At 43.3% G+C, this 18,258-nt stretch overlaps 1 protein-coding gene across 1 annotated transcript in view; it reads right to left on the reverse strand.

The window, feature by feature from the left end:
• The window catches only part of cdh2 (cadherin 2, type 1, N-cadherin (neuronal)), a 59,094-nt gene that overhangs the window by 12,120 nt on the left and 28,716 nt on the right, over positions 1–18,258 (reverse strand). Inside the window, exons 3-11 of the mRNA XM_069684245.1 lie at positions 11,966–12,186; positions 7,685–7,852; positions 5,893–6,048; positions 3,992–4,136; positions 3,602–3,774; positions 2,328–2,465; positions 1,655–1,840; positions 890–1,143; positions 70–212 (exon numbers count right to left, since the gene is read on the reverse strand). Coding sequence (XP_069540346.1) covers positions 70–212; positions 890–1,143; positions 1,655–1,840; positions 2,328–2,465; positions 3,602–3,774; positions 3,992–4,136; positions 5,893–6,048; positions 7,685–7,852; positions 11,966–12,186 — 1,584 coding nt within the window. The remainder of the gene's footprint in view (positions 1–69; positions 213–889; positions 1,144–1,654; positions 1,841–2,327; positions 2,466–3,601; positions 3,775–3,991; positions 4,137–5,892; positions 6,049–7,684; positions 7,853–11,965; positions 12,187–18,258) is intronic.

Here is an 18,258-nt window from a genome sequence, read left to right on the forward strand (position 1 = left end):
AACCGGTGCATCACGGGAGCTCAACAAGGTATTTTTGGCAACTAAAGTACCACTAAAATGGTTACATACCGTCGTCAGTCGCCAGGAATGTTGCATTGTACAAGCTGTTCTTCACGAAGGGCGACTCTCGGTCCAAAATGGCAATTGTTGTGATACGACCGGTGTTCGGGTCAATCCTGAGCCAGTTGGCCGGATCTAAGAGTTTGGAGTATCTGAGGGAAGAAAAAAAACACAGTGATTCATAATCCTCACTACTTATTTTAAGCTGAATTTCAAGACAGTGCTCGTCTGCAAGCTCTCCTGCACAAGCAGTGATGAAGTCTAATTTCACCTTCCGCACACAACCCAAAGTCAACCTTTTTTCGTCTCCATTTCCAGTGGATATCTTTTCCCTCTCAAAATACTTTTGTTTCTGTTTGTTTACACAGAATAAATATTTTAGACGCCACACATTTTACATAATTATCTAACTTTTGAGAACAGCCTCACAGGGGAGACCAAAGCAGCTTGTTGTTATCAGCAGCTCAAACTAATTTGTAGGACAAACTGTGGAATTACAAAGCTAGCTCATTTCACACAGACTGTTTTCAGGCAGATAAACTCTTCCACGACCAAACAGCTGTGAGGCAAGACGTCTGATGATGAAAAGGGAAAAAATAGGGCTTTTTCAACAACAAGGAGAGGGAGAAACGGTGTCTTATTTGAGCAGGAATGATGCAGAAAGGCATATTAATGTCACTCTTATTAAACAAAGAAATAAGCGCTGAACCTAGCATCTCTTTCGTTGCTGTTTATTTTATCGGAATGTGTCATTTAAACATCTGTGAACTGGACTTGACTCGGTCAAATGCACAGCACTCGACCTCTGTCTTTTGCTTATAAAACCCACGTGATCCTCTGCTGCATGAAGCGATCAGGGTCCTGTGCAGTGAAGGTGGTCAGCGTAGACTCAGGCGGTATCCCCTCCTCCAGCTTAATGAGTTTGGGGTTGGGCTCGAAGTAGGGACTCTCGTTGGCATCTATGACTCTGATGGAGACGGTGGCGGTTGACTGACGAGGAGAGTGGATGCCTCTGGCCAGGGGGACCTCGTTCCTGGCTTCCACCGTCAGCACATACGTCCTGCTGATTTCATAGTCAATGGGCTGGAAAACAGTGAGAAAGAGTATGCAGAGAGTGAGTCACACATGAAAATGCGGCATAAATTAACGAAAAAGGAAATCACATTATATTGTTGGATGTGTGAAACTGGTGAGAGCAAAGAATTAAAGCTTTTGCTTCCTCCTGCCTGAAAAGTCTTTTTGTGGAAGCTCACAATAGACAGTAGGACTGTACTCTTTTGTGGTCAGCTGACAGAGACACAGGAGCCTTTAATTTGATCAGTACTAGTCTGCTGTGAAGTTGCTTTTATACACACAATGCTACTATTCTTCTGAGCAAGACAGTTGGATTATTAACTATACACTCTCTTAAGTAACAGGAGGCAAAATAACATCTTACTTTCTATCAAATTGATTCTATCTTATAAACATACACTTGCAAAATCCTCCACCTGCCAGACATTAATTCAGAACCAACCCTCTCAGTGGGGCATAAATACATCCACTATGCATCCCCAAGGAATAATAAGGGTGGAGTTTGAAGAGCAGGCCTTACCTTGACCACCGTTACCAGCCCCTCATTAGTGGTGGGATCAGTGGGCACGGAGAACCTGCCGGTGGGGTCACCCCCGGTGATTTTGTAGACGGCGTTCCAGGCGGGCGTGTTGGGTTGGTCCTTGTCAGTCACCGTCAGGTTGGCCACAATGACATTCACACGGTTTTCAGGCACCTCTCCGAAAAACTGCATGAATAAACCATGAACGCAGAGAACAGCGAGCTGTTAGTGATACTGCTGTGGCAGCGGAAAATACAGTGAGCCCTGCCTCGCGCAGCACAGCAGGACCAATCTCGGGTAAATAGACATCTGAGGTAACTTATCATGTCGTCATGGTCATCTCATTCCCTGTCCTCCCCTGATAGCACAACAGTGGCATTACAAATTTCAGTGATTCGCAGGCACAGTAAGTGCCTCTTTCACTCGGGCAGACATCCCCGTAGTTGCATGTGTCAACATTTGGAGGGGGGATATAACACTTCACGCATGGCCGGCTACTTGTATATCTGTATAGCTTCAGAAATGCTGGGCCCGCAGAACTAGGTAAGTGAGCAGAAGTGTCAGTTGAGAGCATATTTCTACAGACAGTGAAGTGAAACAGGGGCCCATGGGGTGCTTTCCTCTCGCACAGATTGCTGTGCTGATGTTGCTACGGTGAGTGTTTGTTTCTTACCGTGTCGACAGTGAACTCTGGTGGATTGTCATTAATGTCGGTGACTCTGATGACAGCGGTGGCTGTGTTGGAGAGGCCGTACATGGGGTTGCCCTCCATGTCAGTGGCCTGGATGATCAGCGTGTACTGAGGCACTTTCTGGAAGGAAGGGGAAGAGAAGCAACACAATAATTAACAAAATATTCTTTCATCTTTGAACAAGATAATACATTTTTTGCCATGTTTGAATAATGTGGATTCACTGATTGTTCAGTGTTTTAGGTAAACGTAGGTAAATCTTATTGAATCACCATCAGACTGAATCGATTTATCTCTGATCATTAAAAACGGAACATTTAAAAAAGACAGGATCTACATCTGGACTACATGTGTCTCTTATTCGCTGGTAACTCAGCACACATAAGTCTTAATGTGTTCAACTCAAATGAAACAGATCTGAGCTGCCTACCTTCTTAATTATTGTGACTGATGGCGTCTTTTCTATAAATCTGATCTACTTTATATATATGGGGATATGTGTTCCTCCCTGCATGTGTGAAACTTGCAGCTATGCTATACACACCATCATAAAGCTAACAAATGACTCTTTTCACATTAAAAGCCACTCCGGTGACGGACCAGTTGCTGGGTAATGAGTGTAGGGCAAATTACTTTCATGGTGGCAACTGGCGGACATAAAACGGCGGCCCCAAGGCGGAAGTGATTGAGCAGCCACCTAGCCAGATTGCCCTCACAAGAATTGCACCAACTGGCTTCGGCTTTCTATATCATTTTTTTTTTCTCAGACAGCCGTGCGATCCAATTAAATGACAAATAGTTGCATTTACAGCACAGGGGAATAGTGAGAAAGAAAATGCAGCTAAAGCTGCTGCTTTAAAGAAAGAAGGCGTGAATGGTGGAATGGAAACATTTAGCTGCTCAGTGATGCACGCTGCTTCTTTGTAAGAGTAAATAAGTGTGAAACAGCCAAGTCCTTTTCTACCTCTCATTTAGTCGGTAATCAGAAAAATTCCCTTTGGTTCATTAGGTCTCAGACAGTCTGGATTTAAGCAAATACACTGAAGCTGTGTTTTAATATCTTATTTTAAAAAGCTGGACAGCCCATTTATGAAACAAGGAAAATAATATGTTGTTATACAGCTACAACAGGCAGCAAGCAAAGAAGAGAATTAGGTAATAAAATAAAAGACATGTTAATGAAAGAGTGTCAAGAAGAAGAAGAAGAAGAATCTAAATCATCAGAGAGAAAGAATGAAAGAGGGCGTGTCAGTCACCTCTCTGTCCAGGCCTGCTGCCACCGTGATGATACCTCCTGTTTTATTGTTGATGGTGAACATATTGGAGGTCGGACTCTCTGGATTCTGAGACAGGATCTTGTAGCGCAGCATCCCGTTAGCGGTTTTGGGGTCGTCTTTGTCAACAGAAGTGACTGTCATAACAAAAGTCCCTATAATATAGAAAGACAAGATGCAAAAACATTATCAATATGTTGCTACTGATCCCTTTGATACAGCAGGAGCAAACTTAACAAAGTGGGCACCGCAGGAATGCCACCTGTTTGATCTGCTAACACTACAGCAGCGCGTGAAGCCGGCGGCTCAGACTACAGCCGATCGGCTGCTCATACAGTGTGATGCTGAGGTTGGCTCTATGTGGTACATTACCTGGCTTGGAACCCTCTGGAACGGTGCCGTTCCAGATCTGATGAGTGAACTCCGGTCTGTTGTCGTTCATGTCGATCACATTGATCACAATGTCAATAGGGTTTTCTACCTGGTTTCCGTTCAGGTCCACTGCGTGAGCTCTCAGCTGCAGGGAACACAAACACATCTGGACTGTAGAACTGTTTGAACACACGTGATTCTCAGCTGTGTAAACAAACAACACATCAGGACAAAGTACAACTCAATGTCACCCATTGAACAGCTGTGTTAATTAACCCCACTAAACACTTGGGGTGTCACAACCTCGATTCTTATTTCAAAAATGCATCTTAATAAGGATTTATTTTCCATCATTGAAATATAACGACATGCCTTTTTTATTAAAGGTTATTTCTTTGGCTTTTGCCTTTATTTGAAAGGACAGCTGAAGAGAGACAGGACATATGGGGAGTAGAGAGTGGGGAATGACATGCACCAAATGATTAGCAGACAGGAAATGCTTTATTCTGTAAGGCCTAATTCAGGATATCCAAAACAATTTGTTGTTTACATAATCTGCTTTATTGCTGTCATGTCTGTTTTGTGCTTACTGTAATTGACGAGCACCACATCACTGTTATTCTTTTAAAACGTCTTTCTTGATACAGATTGACTCCGCCCACCTGTATGCATACTTTAGATGTAAACTGGCCTTCTGACAAACTTTGGCATGTTCAAGTAATTGTATAATATGCACTGTCCTTGAGACATTTGACCCAAAAGTGTAACAATGTCCTATTCCGAATAATAATAGAATTTAATTAGCATTTAAGAGTATTGGAGTGTTAATTTATTTAAGTGTAAATCTTGACCTCTAATAACCCTCACTAGAAAACTTTTACTGTTTACAGAAAAGCACAAACTTTCTTAAGTAAAGTCCTCTTTATCAGACCAGCTTGTGACCAAGAGAAGAATTCGGTTTCTATAAAGAACACGTTTTTCCCAAGACGAAAATCAATCATGTGCAAAGCCAAAAGAGAAGCAAGTGACTGGATTTAGTGAGATACCTGCCAGACTCGACAACAACATGAGCCTTTTAGCTGCATTTTTATAGGCGTCTTTCGAAACAGATATTCAGTACTGATGCCTACACTGGGTCAGCAAAGGTTCAATTCTGTTTTGCAAAAACAAGACTGATCTGCTGCATTTATTTGTACTTCAAGTGCATCTTTCCAGCAGAAAAACAACTTCAAGGTAGTGCCTTACACAGGATTTCACCTCACTGATGCATCTTTATTTCAATACCGCCCCGTCATGCTCCGGAATTAGTTACGTTGTATGTATGGGTGATCAACAAGCTATGTTACATCAGTCTTGACATGCTTTTGAATATAATACCTTGCAGTTTAATTCAAGTATAAAGTAATTCATAATTTATGTTACAGTGTCTGACAAACGTGAAAGTCTTTCTTGCTAATCTAACATCACATAAGCAGACGATGAATAGGTCTATAATTTGATTTAACTACATCTTTGCTTAACGTCTACCACTTAGCGCAAGAGCACATAAATTTATAGCATTAAAAGGAAAGCTATATAATTTAAAGACCATTGCTATGTAATGGGAGAAACACTAATGAGCAAAGCGGCTGTGAAGGAGCTGGAGGTTATCGTAATACATCTAACACACTCTCAAAAACATCACGTTCAAATTCTCAGACGGATCAGTCAGACTTCCAGGGAGACCCCATTGTGTCTGAGGAGACCGCGTGGGCACCACATGACTTTCTAGCACATGCAGACAGGCAGGAGCAGACAGCACCACCACTGAGAGCCCGCGCCTCTCGATGAAGCAGAATGGAATCACAAGTTGTAAGGATATCATTAAAGTTTTTTAGTTTAAACGATTATGTCTGACTTACGTGGAAGTTGGGGATGTGCTCTCGATCCAGGGGCTTGTTGACAGAAAGCTCTCCAGAGATGGGGTCGATGATGAAGATGCCGGTGGGAGGCTGGTCAGCTCCTGGGCCTGTCACACTGTATCTGAGGGACCGGTTTTTGTCGTGGTCCGACCGGATCTGTGGATGCAAATATTCGTTAATAAAACCTTTAAAACAATGCCAACGTTACCCTGATTAATGACGCATTTAGATCATATCTGAACAGTAAATACCGGCATGAAATATACTGAAGGTTTACATGCAAAGTGGTTTTTACTTATTGGAAGGTGTGTGACAAAATATCCATCTGGCAATATATCATCGTCCTTATTTGTGCGATACAATTGTCGCCAGGCTGGCGCTAAATGATGATATTTTAATTTACATAAATACACGGCGCTCTAAACAGATTTCCCTGCGATTTTCACTGACCGCGTCACTACTTCATGACTCCTTGCATATCCAAAGTTGTGTATATATATAAGTATATAAGTAAGTATACAGTCAGTCTTTGTATAATTGTCTTGCAATATATCAGTTATCAAAGAATCGCTGTATCGTAATATTATCGTTATCGTGGGCCACCTATCGTGTATCGCATTGTGAGTTACCCAGCGTTTCCCACCCCTACTTATTAGCTGACATGTTAGTTATTGATTCATCGGCAATTCACTTATATCAGCCGCATTCAATCCAAAAGTCTTCTATTTTTAATAATATGAAGTAGAAAAATCAAAGATTTTAGAAGCCAAATCAGAAAATCTTTCTCTCAATTATCTGTTTAAAGCTGCTGTGAGTAACTTTCGGTTTCAAAGGCAGCATTCATGTAATCACTTCGTCTGACACCGACCCCCCGCCAGCAGTTTCAGGCATTAAAAGTAACTATATAGAAATAATCAATCTTGTCGCTGATGGTCTGGTTTGCTTTTGTAGCTCATACAGAGTCATCAGAATTAATTTCAGTTTGTTTCATAACCTGCAAAAAACTCATCACAGGAGCTTTAATTTCTCATCAAACTTCCTGTAAACCAACGGACTTTTTACTCATTATTTCAAAATCAATCTAAGTGTTGTATTTGTATTGAAGTCCTGTCTTGGCTCGGCCGTCTATTCTGCCTGCCATGTAAGCTGAGACCCTCTGTGCCTTCACCCTGAATCCATGCTGAGCAAACAGAGCATTTCCTCATTCTGATATCATCCGCTAAAGCCCAGAAACATCCCTCCTAATATGGCCGGATTAAATATAATACATACAAATAGCATGTACAGGACTTAACACTCGGTAAGGAAGTCCGCTTAATATGCTGAAAAGGATCTAGTTCTTAGCTGTCCCCAGTATTGCTTGTCCTCTGTCAGCCACCCACACCCGGCCCTGACCGCAGAATTGATGCAAATGAATCGAGTCGTGTGCGTCCTTGAGCCAAGATAAAAGGAGTGTAATATCTCGACAGTGGACTGAGGAGCATTTGCGGCGGTGAGCACTTCAGATCTCTCTCTGCTTCTAAATAATACCAGGTTACATTGATATCAACTGCCCCCTGAAACAAAAGATAAATAATAGAGCGGAAAAAGAGCTCTGACCTTTAGCTAAGTGCTGTAAATATGAAGCATTTTGTTGAAAGCCCTAGTCTCATATCTGTGACCCCCTGAGTGGGCAGAGGGACCTATAAGGTTGTCATATGAGGAAAAAAGCATTTTCTCTGAAGTTGTGAGAGTAGTGTGTGTGTTTGTGTGTGTGTTCTGTGCATGCATGTGCTTGGGCGAGCTACGTTACCCGAACAAGCTCTTGTGGGAACGGGCCTCGCGAGTTCTCCGGGACATTGATTGGGGGGATGACCCAGTCTCTCTTCATGCGTTTGAGTTGGCTGTCCATGTTTCGTGATGGAAATGCTATTTCCTTCAAATCCTTGGACATGACTGGAGGGACGGCACCTTCCTGGACCTGTGGAAAGGAAATGATTTAGTTCAACTGTGTGAAGGGATCATACATTTCCAGCTAGCAGCATTGCCCTATTGATGGAAATGTTCATCTGTTGGTTTATACCACACAGTCAAGAATATCACAACAACTCCGTGATGGATTGCCATTAAATTCCGTACGGTCAATCATGGACCCCATTGGATGAATATTATGACTTCAGTGGGCCCATACATTTTCGTTAAGCACCATCATGAGGCTCGACTTTGTTGCTTTGATTTAAATGTCATGATAACAACTGAATAAAATCAGGTACACACAGTCGTGTCTCCCTTTGCCTTTTATCTAGCAGAGTCGCTGTTATGTCTGACTTCACGTTGGACAAGGACGGGGAGTAGCGACGTTACTCCTCTTGGCCTCCATACACGCTTCATACTGCACGTTGTTTTTCAGCTGGTTGAGCAAGTAAGTTGTGTTGCTTTGAGGCGCAAACAGGCGTTAGTAGTCCACATGACGCAATCAAAGACGTAACAGAGATTTTAAGATTGTAATGACAAACAAAAAGATGCGTTCAAAGGACAGCTACGTAATCTCTTCCTGTTTTCATCAGCTGCTATCTACGACAACCACACATTTGGCTGAAAGTCACAGTTAGCATGGTCACTCATTAAAACCGTAACACTGTTCTCTGTTGTTTACTCTTCCACTCTAAACTGCCGCTGCAAGGTAGGCGCTCATGACATGCCAGCTCCCCCAAAAGTGCGACCAAAACCTCTCAACCGCCCCCTGGGGGAGGGGCTGTTCGTTAGGAAGCGCTTGATTTGACATGCAGCAGGCAGAGGATGCATTTTTAACATCAATATCGCCGTCAATTAATTATTAAATTGTGCGAAGCAAAAATCGTGATCGCGATCAAAATTCGATTCATCGTGCAGCCACAGTCAGCAGATCGTTCGGACTCAGAATCAAGTCACAATTTAAATTTGGGTAAAAAGGTAGTTTTTGTTTAGTGCTAAATTCATTGTAAGCAAACATGCTGAACTAGGAGGCTGGACATTGATAACCTGATACCTGCTCAGCATTAGCACTTAAGCACTATCAATATGATGTTAGGATGCTTAAATTAGCATTTTGTTCAAAGCTCCACTGTGCCTCAGTACACCCTTACATAACTGGCAGCACGGCTGGTGACTCTTTGTCTTGCTATTATTTCACACTGTAAAAATAAAAAGGCTTAATCCCGATTGTGTAGCCTTTAAACAGCAGCTCATGCCAACCAATGTACTGAAGCGACACCTTACTGCATAGACCGGTGTTCAGGCTGACCAATAACCCTTCACTTTGGGTTTTACAGAAGGAAATTGAAGTGGGGATAAAAGGGAACTGCTGCCATTTTTCTCCAGAACCTAATAAGCTCTTCCAAATGTCATTTAATACCCATTCTAAATATGTGTTCAATCAACCCATCCATTCTTTTATGACTTCCTTTGTAGCTTAAAATATCTACAGTACAGCATGTGATGATATGCTTGAAAACGCTTTGGTGTGGCTACTGCAGCAGCCTCACAACACCAGCGCTGCTTTGCTTTAAATGGCAGGCCTCCTCTCATGTCCTGATAAAATGCACCCACACAGACAGACCAGCTCCCATAATGGATCTGCCATCCTCCCTCTGCTGTAATGAATGAGATTTGAAACAAAGGAGGATGGTACCTGCAAGCCAGACACTAAACACACAGATGGCTCAAATTGCCTCTGCTGCTCCAGAGACTGAGGAGACTGAAGTAGTGCCAGAGAAAGTTAAAATAACCTTGAACAAAACAAGGCGGGAAGGAAAACAGAAAAACAATATGTAAAATCTGTCAATGTCAATGAGTGATAGCTGGGATTTCTGCGGCGCCGTCACGTCCCTTGAAGCATCTTCTCCTACTGTTGTTGGAATCATTTGAATGTGGATTTGTTGAGGTAGTCGAATACTACAAACTACTACAGAATGTCTTATGCAAATAGAAATTAATTACCACTTTACCACCTAAAAACGTGACCCACATCCTACACTCCCCCTCCCCTTACATCTGGGGAGCTGTCGGAGAGCTTTCACTAATCATGTTTGAAATCCGATTATTCTGCTTTCACACATTGGAAATTCAGAGAGGCAAGCGGACAGATAGTAAAGGAGCATGCTTCAGAAATATCTATTACCCTATTAAAATGGGTCCGAGTGCGAGCGGTAATTATTTGCAACTTGTGTCTGGAATGATGAATGGCACGGCGGGTTTGTTCAGCCCAACACGCATCTATCTCCGGTGCACTGGGGGTCTGCACCTATACACACTCCCTGAACCCCCCCTCCATCTTCTGACTGGGAGTCGACTTCAGAGTCTGGAGGAATGCTTGGCTGAGTGATGGCCTGCGTGTTTGCGAATGTGCGGCAAGAATTAAGCATGTGTGTATTCCTTTAGAAAAACATTGCTTAAATGTTTTCTCCTCACGGACTGCGGTCGGGCTGAGGTTCTAATAGAGGTGGAGATAGCGAGCGAGGACACTCTCATGTTAATGAGGATATTGTTTGGTTGTCATTGATTAAAATGTTTCCCCAAGGCTGCCGCATTCATGGACTAATAAAAAATGTAATCGCTGATGTGATTAAGAGATGCGTGATGATTCATGACAATAATTATGCTGTGGGGAAGACAACCGCTCATGACCTCCTAAACGTGCGAGATACGGGAAAGTCAATCCCTGATTTCATTACAGACGAATCAGGGCGAACCCACGAGCTCTCTGCAGATACAGATCGGAGTACGGCGGCTGATGATGCAGCTGATAATTTGTAAAGGCACGTCTCGCTAATGCAGTGTTCTGACTTTTACTTAAAAACTTTAAAAGACCTCCTGTGACTTGTTTACCTGCACGGGAAAACTATGCATTTGCCTGTGACCAACCGACAACAGTGACTGATGGTATCATTAAAATCACATACCTGCAGCAGTCCCCGTAGTTAATGAGTGTCAGTGGCTAACGATGGTGTTTTCAAAAGCCGTGAAATCATTACCGGCTACACGTTTAATTTCGGCCCAGCAGACCACTGAGCCCGCAGCACCGACAGTAACTACACATAACTGTCAGTGTAAACTTTTAATCTGCACGCACATAAAAACAATGTCCGCCTTTCCTGAGATGATCTTCTGTGCCGCACATTTAGAAAAGGCCACTTGTGAACGTTTGCTTAAGTGTATTGCAGAGATAACAACGAGGCGTGCATTGGTCTTTGTAGAGCAAACATGATTGTTGCATTTCTGGGTGTTCATTAAGACGCCACAAGGTTAATGATCTAAGGTCTTACAGTAATGATTATTAACAAATGCACATAACTGCTCCCTTGTAACCCTACAGAATGGGTCAGGATAGATAGCAGCACAGAGTTTGGAGCAGCATGTGTGTGCAGCGTCACTCGGTCCTGTAAGATTAAAGCAGCAGATATGATCTAATTGAGCAGAATCACATAATCCACTGGCGCTGGAGTTAAAACCTCTACAATAACACCGCCTTTAGAGCTTCTTTTCATTTCCTGGTTACGAGGGAGACGGATGGGACATGTGCGGGGCTATTTTGTGCAATTCCTCTGATCCCCAGCCAAGCACAATGTTGACATATGAGCACACGGTCATTCTAACTAATTGCAGATGACTGCACAACACGTCCAGTGGAACGGTTAGAGCAGCACTCCACGGCTCAGACAGATGCTTCCTGTCTTCCAAAGCACTGAAAGAGGTGCGTCCCCTTTTGGATGATAAGGCAATAACCTCACAATGACAAGGCATGCTCACTGACATCAACTTTATGAGGAGCTATTTTGCATCTGCTCTTGCTACCCACTGACCGTGTTGAGTATATGTTTGTGCTGCTAGTAAATTGACACATTAAGTTTTAATTAGCAAGCATCCATCCAGTCTCTCGGAACACCTGCTACAATTTAGGGAACTAGTCATCTGTGAATGTGCAGTTTGCCTAATAAGCGTAAGTTATTTGAGGCGAGGGGAGAATTGATCGCTCCACCTTTCTATGGCGGTAACATCAGTCAGACAATCAGCAAACAAGCCAGAAATGTTACGGAGGCAGTTAAGGTTTGTTCACCTGCTGGCTGGAGAGCGTGGAGGGCGTCAGCCTGACTTGAGTCACCCATTGCTGCTGAGTGTTGCTGTCGCTGGCCTTGATCAACAACGTTGTTGCAGGGAGCGTAGAGTGCTGAATACTCCTGGCAGCGTAAACAACTCCGTCGGTCTCTATCCGGAAGTCAGATGGGTTACTGCATTCAAACCGCACCAGACCGCCTCTGCCACAGTCGACGAACCTCACTGCAAGAGACGGAGAGAGATTTAGGTTAAAAAAATAGCCCAACAATGAGAGAGAAAAAAACAAGAAAATAACCAAGAGTTAGACAATGGAAGTGGAAGACAGACAGACACGCAGACAGACAGAAGGTCCACAAAGGTTTTCTGATTCTCCTTCGCGCTCATACATTATTCACTTCAAGCTGTGCCCCAAAGGTATTGCTCAAAACAGGTGCAGTGGAGGAGAGAGTTAGAGGGGGAGAAAAACTAAAGAAAAAAGAGAAGTGTGGCCCTTAAGGGCTATTAAAGATGAACCCAAAAACCTAAAGCATTACCTTAAAACCAGATGTGTAAATTACACTGTCTAAACGCCCCGCTGTGTGAGAGGATAGAAACAGTCTGGGTAAAACGGGTTTAATTCTGCGAGAGAAGTCTTATTTTACTTCCAGCTCAGGCCATCGCATGCTAGCTTTGTCCTCCATGACATACAGGGATGCCTTCCTCGGATGACTACCGATCCTCAGCTCCTCAAGAGACAGAAGTAAGGGCGTGTGATGTTTATTTCATCAGCATGCTCACACAGAAAAGACACTGGAACTCATGCACGCATACGGACGCTGCAGACAGGTGGCTCATGGGGGCTCGAGTCCCACGGGTGCCTCGGTGGCAGTGGTACAACACCAGTTCATGTTACAAGTGAGTGACAGCATAGCAGAGCCTATGTTGCTTCAACATGTACACACACACACACACCTCAACACCTTGAGCTTCACTGTGTGATTCTTTTGTGTGGATATGTTTTCCTGGCAGGCTCCCCCCCCCCCCCCCTCGTGTTTAGAGCACACAAAACGGCATAAAGGGAAAGATAAAAAATTCCTCCCGGCCAATAGATCACAACGTTCCCGTCTATCGTTTGTGTGGATGCTCTGCTGGTGCTGCCCTGAATTATTAAAGGAGATGTGGAATTACTTAACAAAAGCCTTGAAGGGGGGTGCCTAATCTTCCTTTGTGCTGCCACCTTGGGGACCAAATGATGTCTTCAGAGTACCATCTGAGCACACTGAGTTCCTCTGGGCTCAGGGAGAGGATGCAGTGGATGCATTCAGGGTCCAAAGGAAGTCATAACTTTAACCACCAGGCTTAATTTAATAGTATCACCCAAACACATGCAATCAATTGTCCTAGAGTGCACCACACCCTACTACCAATAAATCTGGCAGTGGTGACAGGAGTGAATTTAACACTTTTCTTGTTGCTTGTAACAGCAGATGTTTTCAGGTAGATGCCCTTGGTCCCAGCGCTGACAAAGACGTACGTGTTTTCCTGGTGAGCAACTACAGGCAGAATGCTGGAAGCAACACAGCAGCAGGAAATGGAAAAGGAACTCTTCTAGTAAAGACTATTCTTCAAAAGTGAATGCGGCTAAAAAAGAGTGGAGAAATACGAGTGATAATGTCCTTTACAAACTAGCATGTTGGGGCACCGATGGAAGGTTTGCAAACATGCAGCGTAATCACACTGTATGCATGGTGATAAATGAAAGCGCAATCTTGCTCTCCTTTATCAAACCCCAAACAAGGAGAGCAAATCTTCTGCACGCTGCATTTTATTACAGCTACTGCTAAAAGATTTAAACAGCGACAAAACACGGAAGCGGCTTCTTCTTTACCTGAAGAACCGCAATTCATCTAAATGTTGTTTAACAGCTCTCAAGGTGAAACAGCATTAGAGGAGAGCAAAGCAGTTCCAATAATGAAGATAGAAGATGACAAGATCTTTCCTCTGTACAGGAATGCACTTGATATTGACCATCTCCTTGCTGGCTGCTTTTGTTAAATTACCCTTGACCAATTAGTTTTTTCTCTCTTTGAACCTGGCAAAGCTGACATCAGATAGATGACCTTCTCCCTGTGAAGGTTTTGCCTTAAAGCCAGCCGCCTGTAAACTCAAAGCCTTCAGGCAATCACCAGCACAGCCCAAGTCAGCACATAGTCAGACAGAGGGAGAATACAGAGTAAGGGTCTGTCAAAAAAAAAAAAAACCCTCACAATGTAGCAGAAGACAGTTTGCAGACTTAAGACATCACATAGAGGGAGGTGAGGTCTCACTCATGCTTTTCTGTCTGAGGTGCAAACACTATGCTGAAATTAATGAACTAATGATGATTGAATAACATCAATCATTTACGCACTTTATAAAACAAATGTCAAGCGTTAGATTGCTCCAGTTTCTCAAATATTAAGAATAGCTTATTCGTTTTTTAAATTAAAGACGTTGGGAGCTTTTGACTGTTGGAGTAAACAAAAATGTGACGGCCTGTTGTTTTACAGACCACGTTTTAGATGATTTGAGAAAATAACAGGCTAATTAATTGGAAACGAAAACAATGACTTGGGATTATATGAACAAGTAAGAAATGATGTGTGAAAACACCCGTTTTTGTTGGTCTTGTTAATGATTAAAAGGAACTGTCCATTGTTAGACTCTTCCTGTGCTTTCTTCCAGCAGCTCCTTTTTGGCGACTTGTCTCCCCATAAGTGTATTTAAGGACTTTCAGTCAGCATTTGATCAATAAACAGTAAAAGCAAACCCGTAAAGTAACACAGACTTGTCTGACCTTAAAAAGTAATTTATAGATGTTAGATGTCAATCTGACTCGGCGTACTGAATCCAAATAAGTACAATTTGAGGCTTTTAACTCACTACTCATCCCTACTTTAAATCACCACTAAATACATTCAGGCTGCTGTCCATGTGTTTCCATTTTCACTCCTTCAGGCACTTTTGGCTATACATTTCCATGATAGTGAGTAGCAGTGCACTTGACAGCAGCGTTCCCCTGCCAGTTATTTTAGCCCAATCCTCTTGTCGAGCTGTGCTCCAGCTCTTTAACTTCGTCTGAAATTTGGCCATCAGGACACCTCTGAGAGGCCCTTCAACAGTCAGCCCCCACGGCAATCACTGCACAAACTCCCAGCAGGCACGACCATTTCCAATGATAATGAATGAGAGTGTCCGGCATGTGTCTCTTCATTTATCAGAAACACTCTGGTGGCTTAGAAACCCATAGAAACATGCAGTGCGACGCCGCTTAAACCCTGGCTTCTGCAACTTATCTTTATCTAGATGTATTGGCTCCCCAAGGTACACAGCTAAGAGAGGTCTTGGCTGCCCCACCCTATCAGACATGTCGTCATGGCCACAGCGATAAAGGCCTATGGTTTGGATAGAAATGCCGATGCAGCAGAGGGGGACTGGGGGTTGGGGGTTAAAAAAAGGAGGGGGAGAGGGAGGGAGGGGTGGTAGAAACAGGCCTGTCAGCAGAAAGGCCTGTCCAACTAATGCCCTGCACCGGGGCCCAAAATTACCTCCGACTCAATGATCCTATTCACGGCTCAGATGCCCCCCCTTACTGACAGGCAACACAAAAAACCCGGCTAACCTCATCGTAGTGCCAGAGTGCCTCTCTATTGTCCGCTCCATCACGTGATAACTCTAACTCAGACAGACACAAATAGTTAGAGAGAGACAGAGAGAGGCAGAGAGAGAGATACATTTAATTTGGAACAGGGAATGTGGACTGTGTGACTGCACGGAGGCAAAAGAAAATGTTCCACAATCTCAGCTTTTTTACGCCTGCCTGCCAAAATCTCTGGCTGCAAGTGAGCAGGCTGAGTGTCCCTCTAATGTGCTGTAAATGTGACAAGTCTGAAACCTCTCATGTGAGATCATCCCAATATACCATCACTCATTTCTGGGAAGTGAGGTCACTGGCAGTTGAGAAATACTCAGCATAGGTGTTTCATCAGTAGCCGTGGATAAATGCAGACCCAGGCAAATACCCCAGTGGCAAACCCTCCACACACACGCACGCACACACACAGGCCGGGCAAATGGTACGACACCCCTGACAAAATGCATTATTCACAAATGAATGTGAGCAGGTTTAGTAGAGTGGCCTGCACTGGCGATGAGACAATGCAATATGAAGCAGAGGCTCCAGCTGAATGTGCTGTGTGAGACATCCATGCCAGCACCACTGTTTATAAGATCCTGTTAAGCCCCAGTGGAGCTCGCACTCGGGTACCTCAATTCAAACTGCTGTGATATGAAATTCTAATCCAGTCCAAAACATTGGGGAGAACATGCCAAATTAAGGTCAACGTTCTCTAACAGCGTGCAGACTTTGTGCCCGACCACAAAAATATCCTTCACAGCGTATTCCGTAATTGCCCAATTATTGCACAAAGTGCTAAAAGCAGAATACGCTAATGTTTTTTAAACTAAGATGGCTGCTTGCTATGCGTAATTGTGCATGCATGTTTTTGGTCTCTCTGAGCGGACTCTTTTTTTAATGCTATTATTATCAATTCAGATTGTACAGCTCCAAGGCTGGCAGGCAAACAAACCCCCATTGTGCCATTTATAACATCCTATTCTTCACTATTATGACTTAGTTTTAATGGAGATGCTTTAAATGTCAGAATACTTTTTCTTCCATTTGAAAATGATTGTTAGTTGCTCTCTGGTCTGATGCAATCAATGAAGTCGCATTTAAATGGATCGTATCAAAAGTACACTCACTTGTGTCTAGAATGAAGTCATAAATATGGATTTGTGACAGAATAACCAATCATGTTTCAGTACAATAACAAGCACTGGTAGAGGGGCAGCCATGGTGCTAGAGGTGATGCTATGTTGCCCAGCTAATCAAGACATTCTCAATATCTATTTATTTAAAGAAGCTGAGAATACAGAGAAGAGACAAAGGCTTATTTCTGTTTCCAGACAACTGGGTATTCTTCAGAGAAAGTAAACTGTTTGTAGCTGAAGCTTGGATCTGGGAATGATGATACTGCCTTTTGCCAGACTAAGCCCTTGAAGGCGTTGTACTAATGCACCGCACTTCTAACGCGCAAAGCATTCCATGCATTTATAGCTGGGCCTAAAATATGTAAGGGATTTGCATGAAGAAGAAACAAAAACCAAGCAATGTTTGTACTCTGTTCAGTGTCTAGAGCAATTAAGAAAACTAAAGAGGAATTGCATCAGAGCGTGGACACATTGAACAAGCAGCTGGCTCTTTTTCTAAGCTTGATTGCAGTGACCATTCCCAACATATTGTGTGTGGTTTATGCGTATTGTAGGAGCTATTTTTCCTTCCTAAAACTGCGGACCTCGATTAGAGAATTATGAAGAGGCCCTCGACAAACGTATTGATACTACCTTCCGTTATCACGCGCGCCCACATTGGTATACACACTGAGAAATTTAAGTAGCATGGACGTGTGAGCGGCTCCAGCGATATGAGCTTGCTCAATCTCAAAACACATGGGTTTTTTTAAGCTCCCTTGATCTAGCAAACCGGCCCTGAGGAGAGGGAAACTATTTTTATTCGTTTTGACGTGTTCTCTCTTTTCTTTTTACACTTGCATTTACATCACATTTGCACATAGCCGTTGGTTCTCCCAGGGTACAGCAACCAAGTTTGACAACCATTGTGTTCAAAAAAAAGGACAATTACAAGGTAAGCAGACCCCCCACCAGGCCAAGAGTCACCTCCATTCTCTTCAGAGGGCCAAAAGCTTCTCCTTGTTCTTGTTGAGTACAAATTTCCTCTGTTGTGTCCCAGCTGTGATCCCCCCTAAAAGGAACTTCTATCGCCCTCTCCACCGGCTGTCCCGTGCCTACACATCAGCTACATGCTCAATAGATACCTGCTGTGTTCTGACTGAGAGAAAAGCTACAACCAAAAGGACCCGGCTCCTTTGATCTTCCTAAACTGACATTATTCTAGTGGCATAACACGTTTCAGTGCAAAGAGAAAAAATGCATGATGACATTCGGGCTCTTTTGAATGAGTAATATTTGGCCTTTGAAAATTAGAAATCTCAATTGGTTAGTAGTGAAGGGAAAGCGCAGGAGGGACATCACAATTATTCTCAGGCCTTTGTTGGGTAAATGAAATGATTGTGTGTTTTCCAGTACAATGACAGCCGCGCATTGTGTGGATTACTGTGTCACTGGAGCCAAGAGCTGATAAGGCTAAGCTACATCCTTCTGCAGTTATCAGCGCATAGCTACTGGGATTTTGCT

The sequence above is a fragment of the Semicossyphus pulcher genome, unplaced genomic scaffold, assembly GCF_022749685.1.
Source record: "Semicossyphus pulcher isolate SPU_LCO1_2020_fin unplaced genomic scaffold, fSemPul1.0.p SCAF_7, whole genome shotgun sequence".
NCBI classification, from domain to species: domain Eukaryota; kingdom Metazoa; phylum Chordata; class Actinopteri; order Labriformes; family Labridae; genus Semicossyphus; species Semicossyphus pulcher.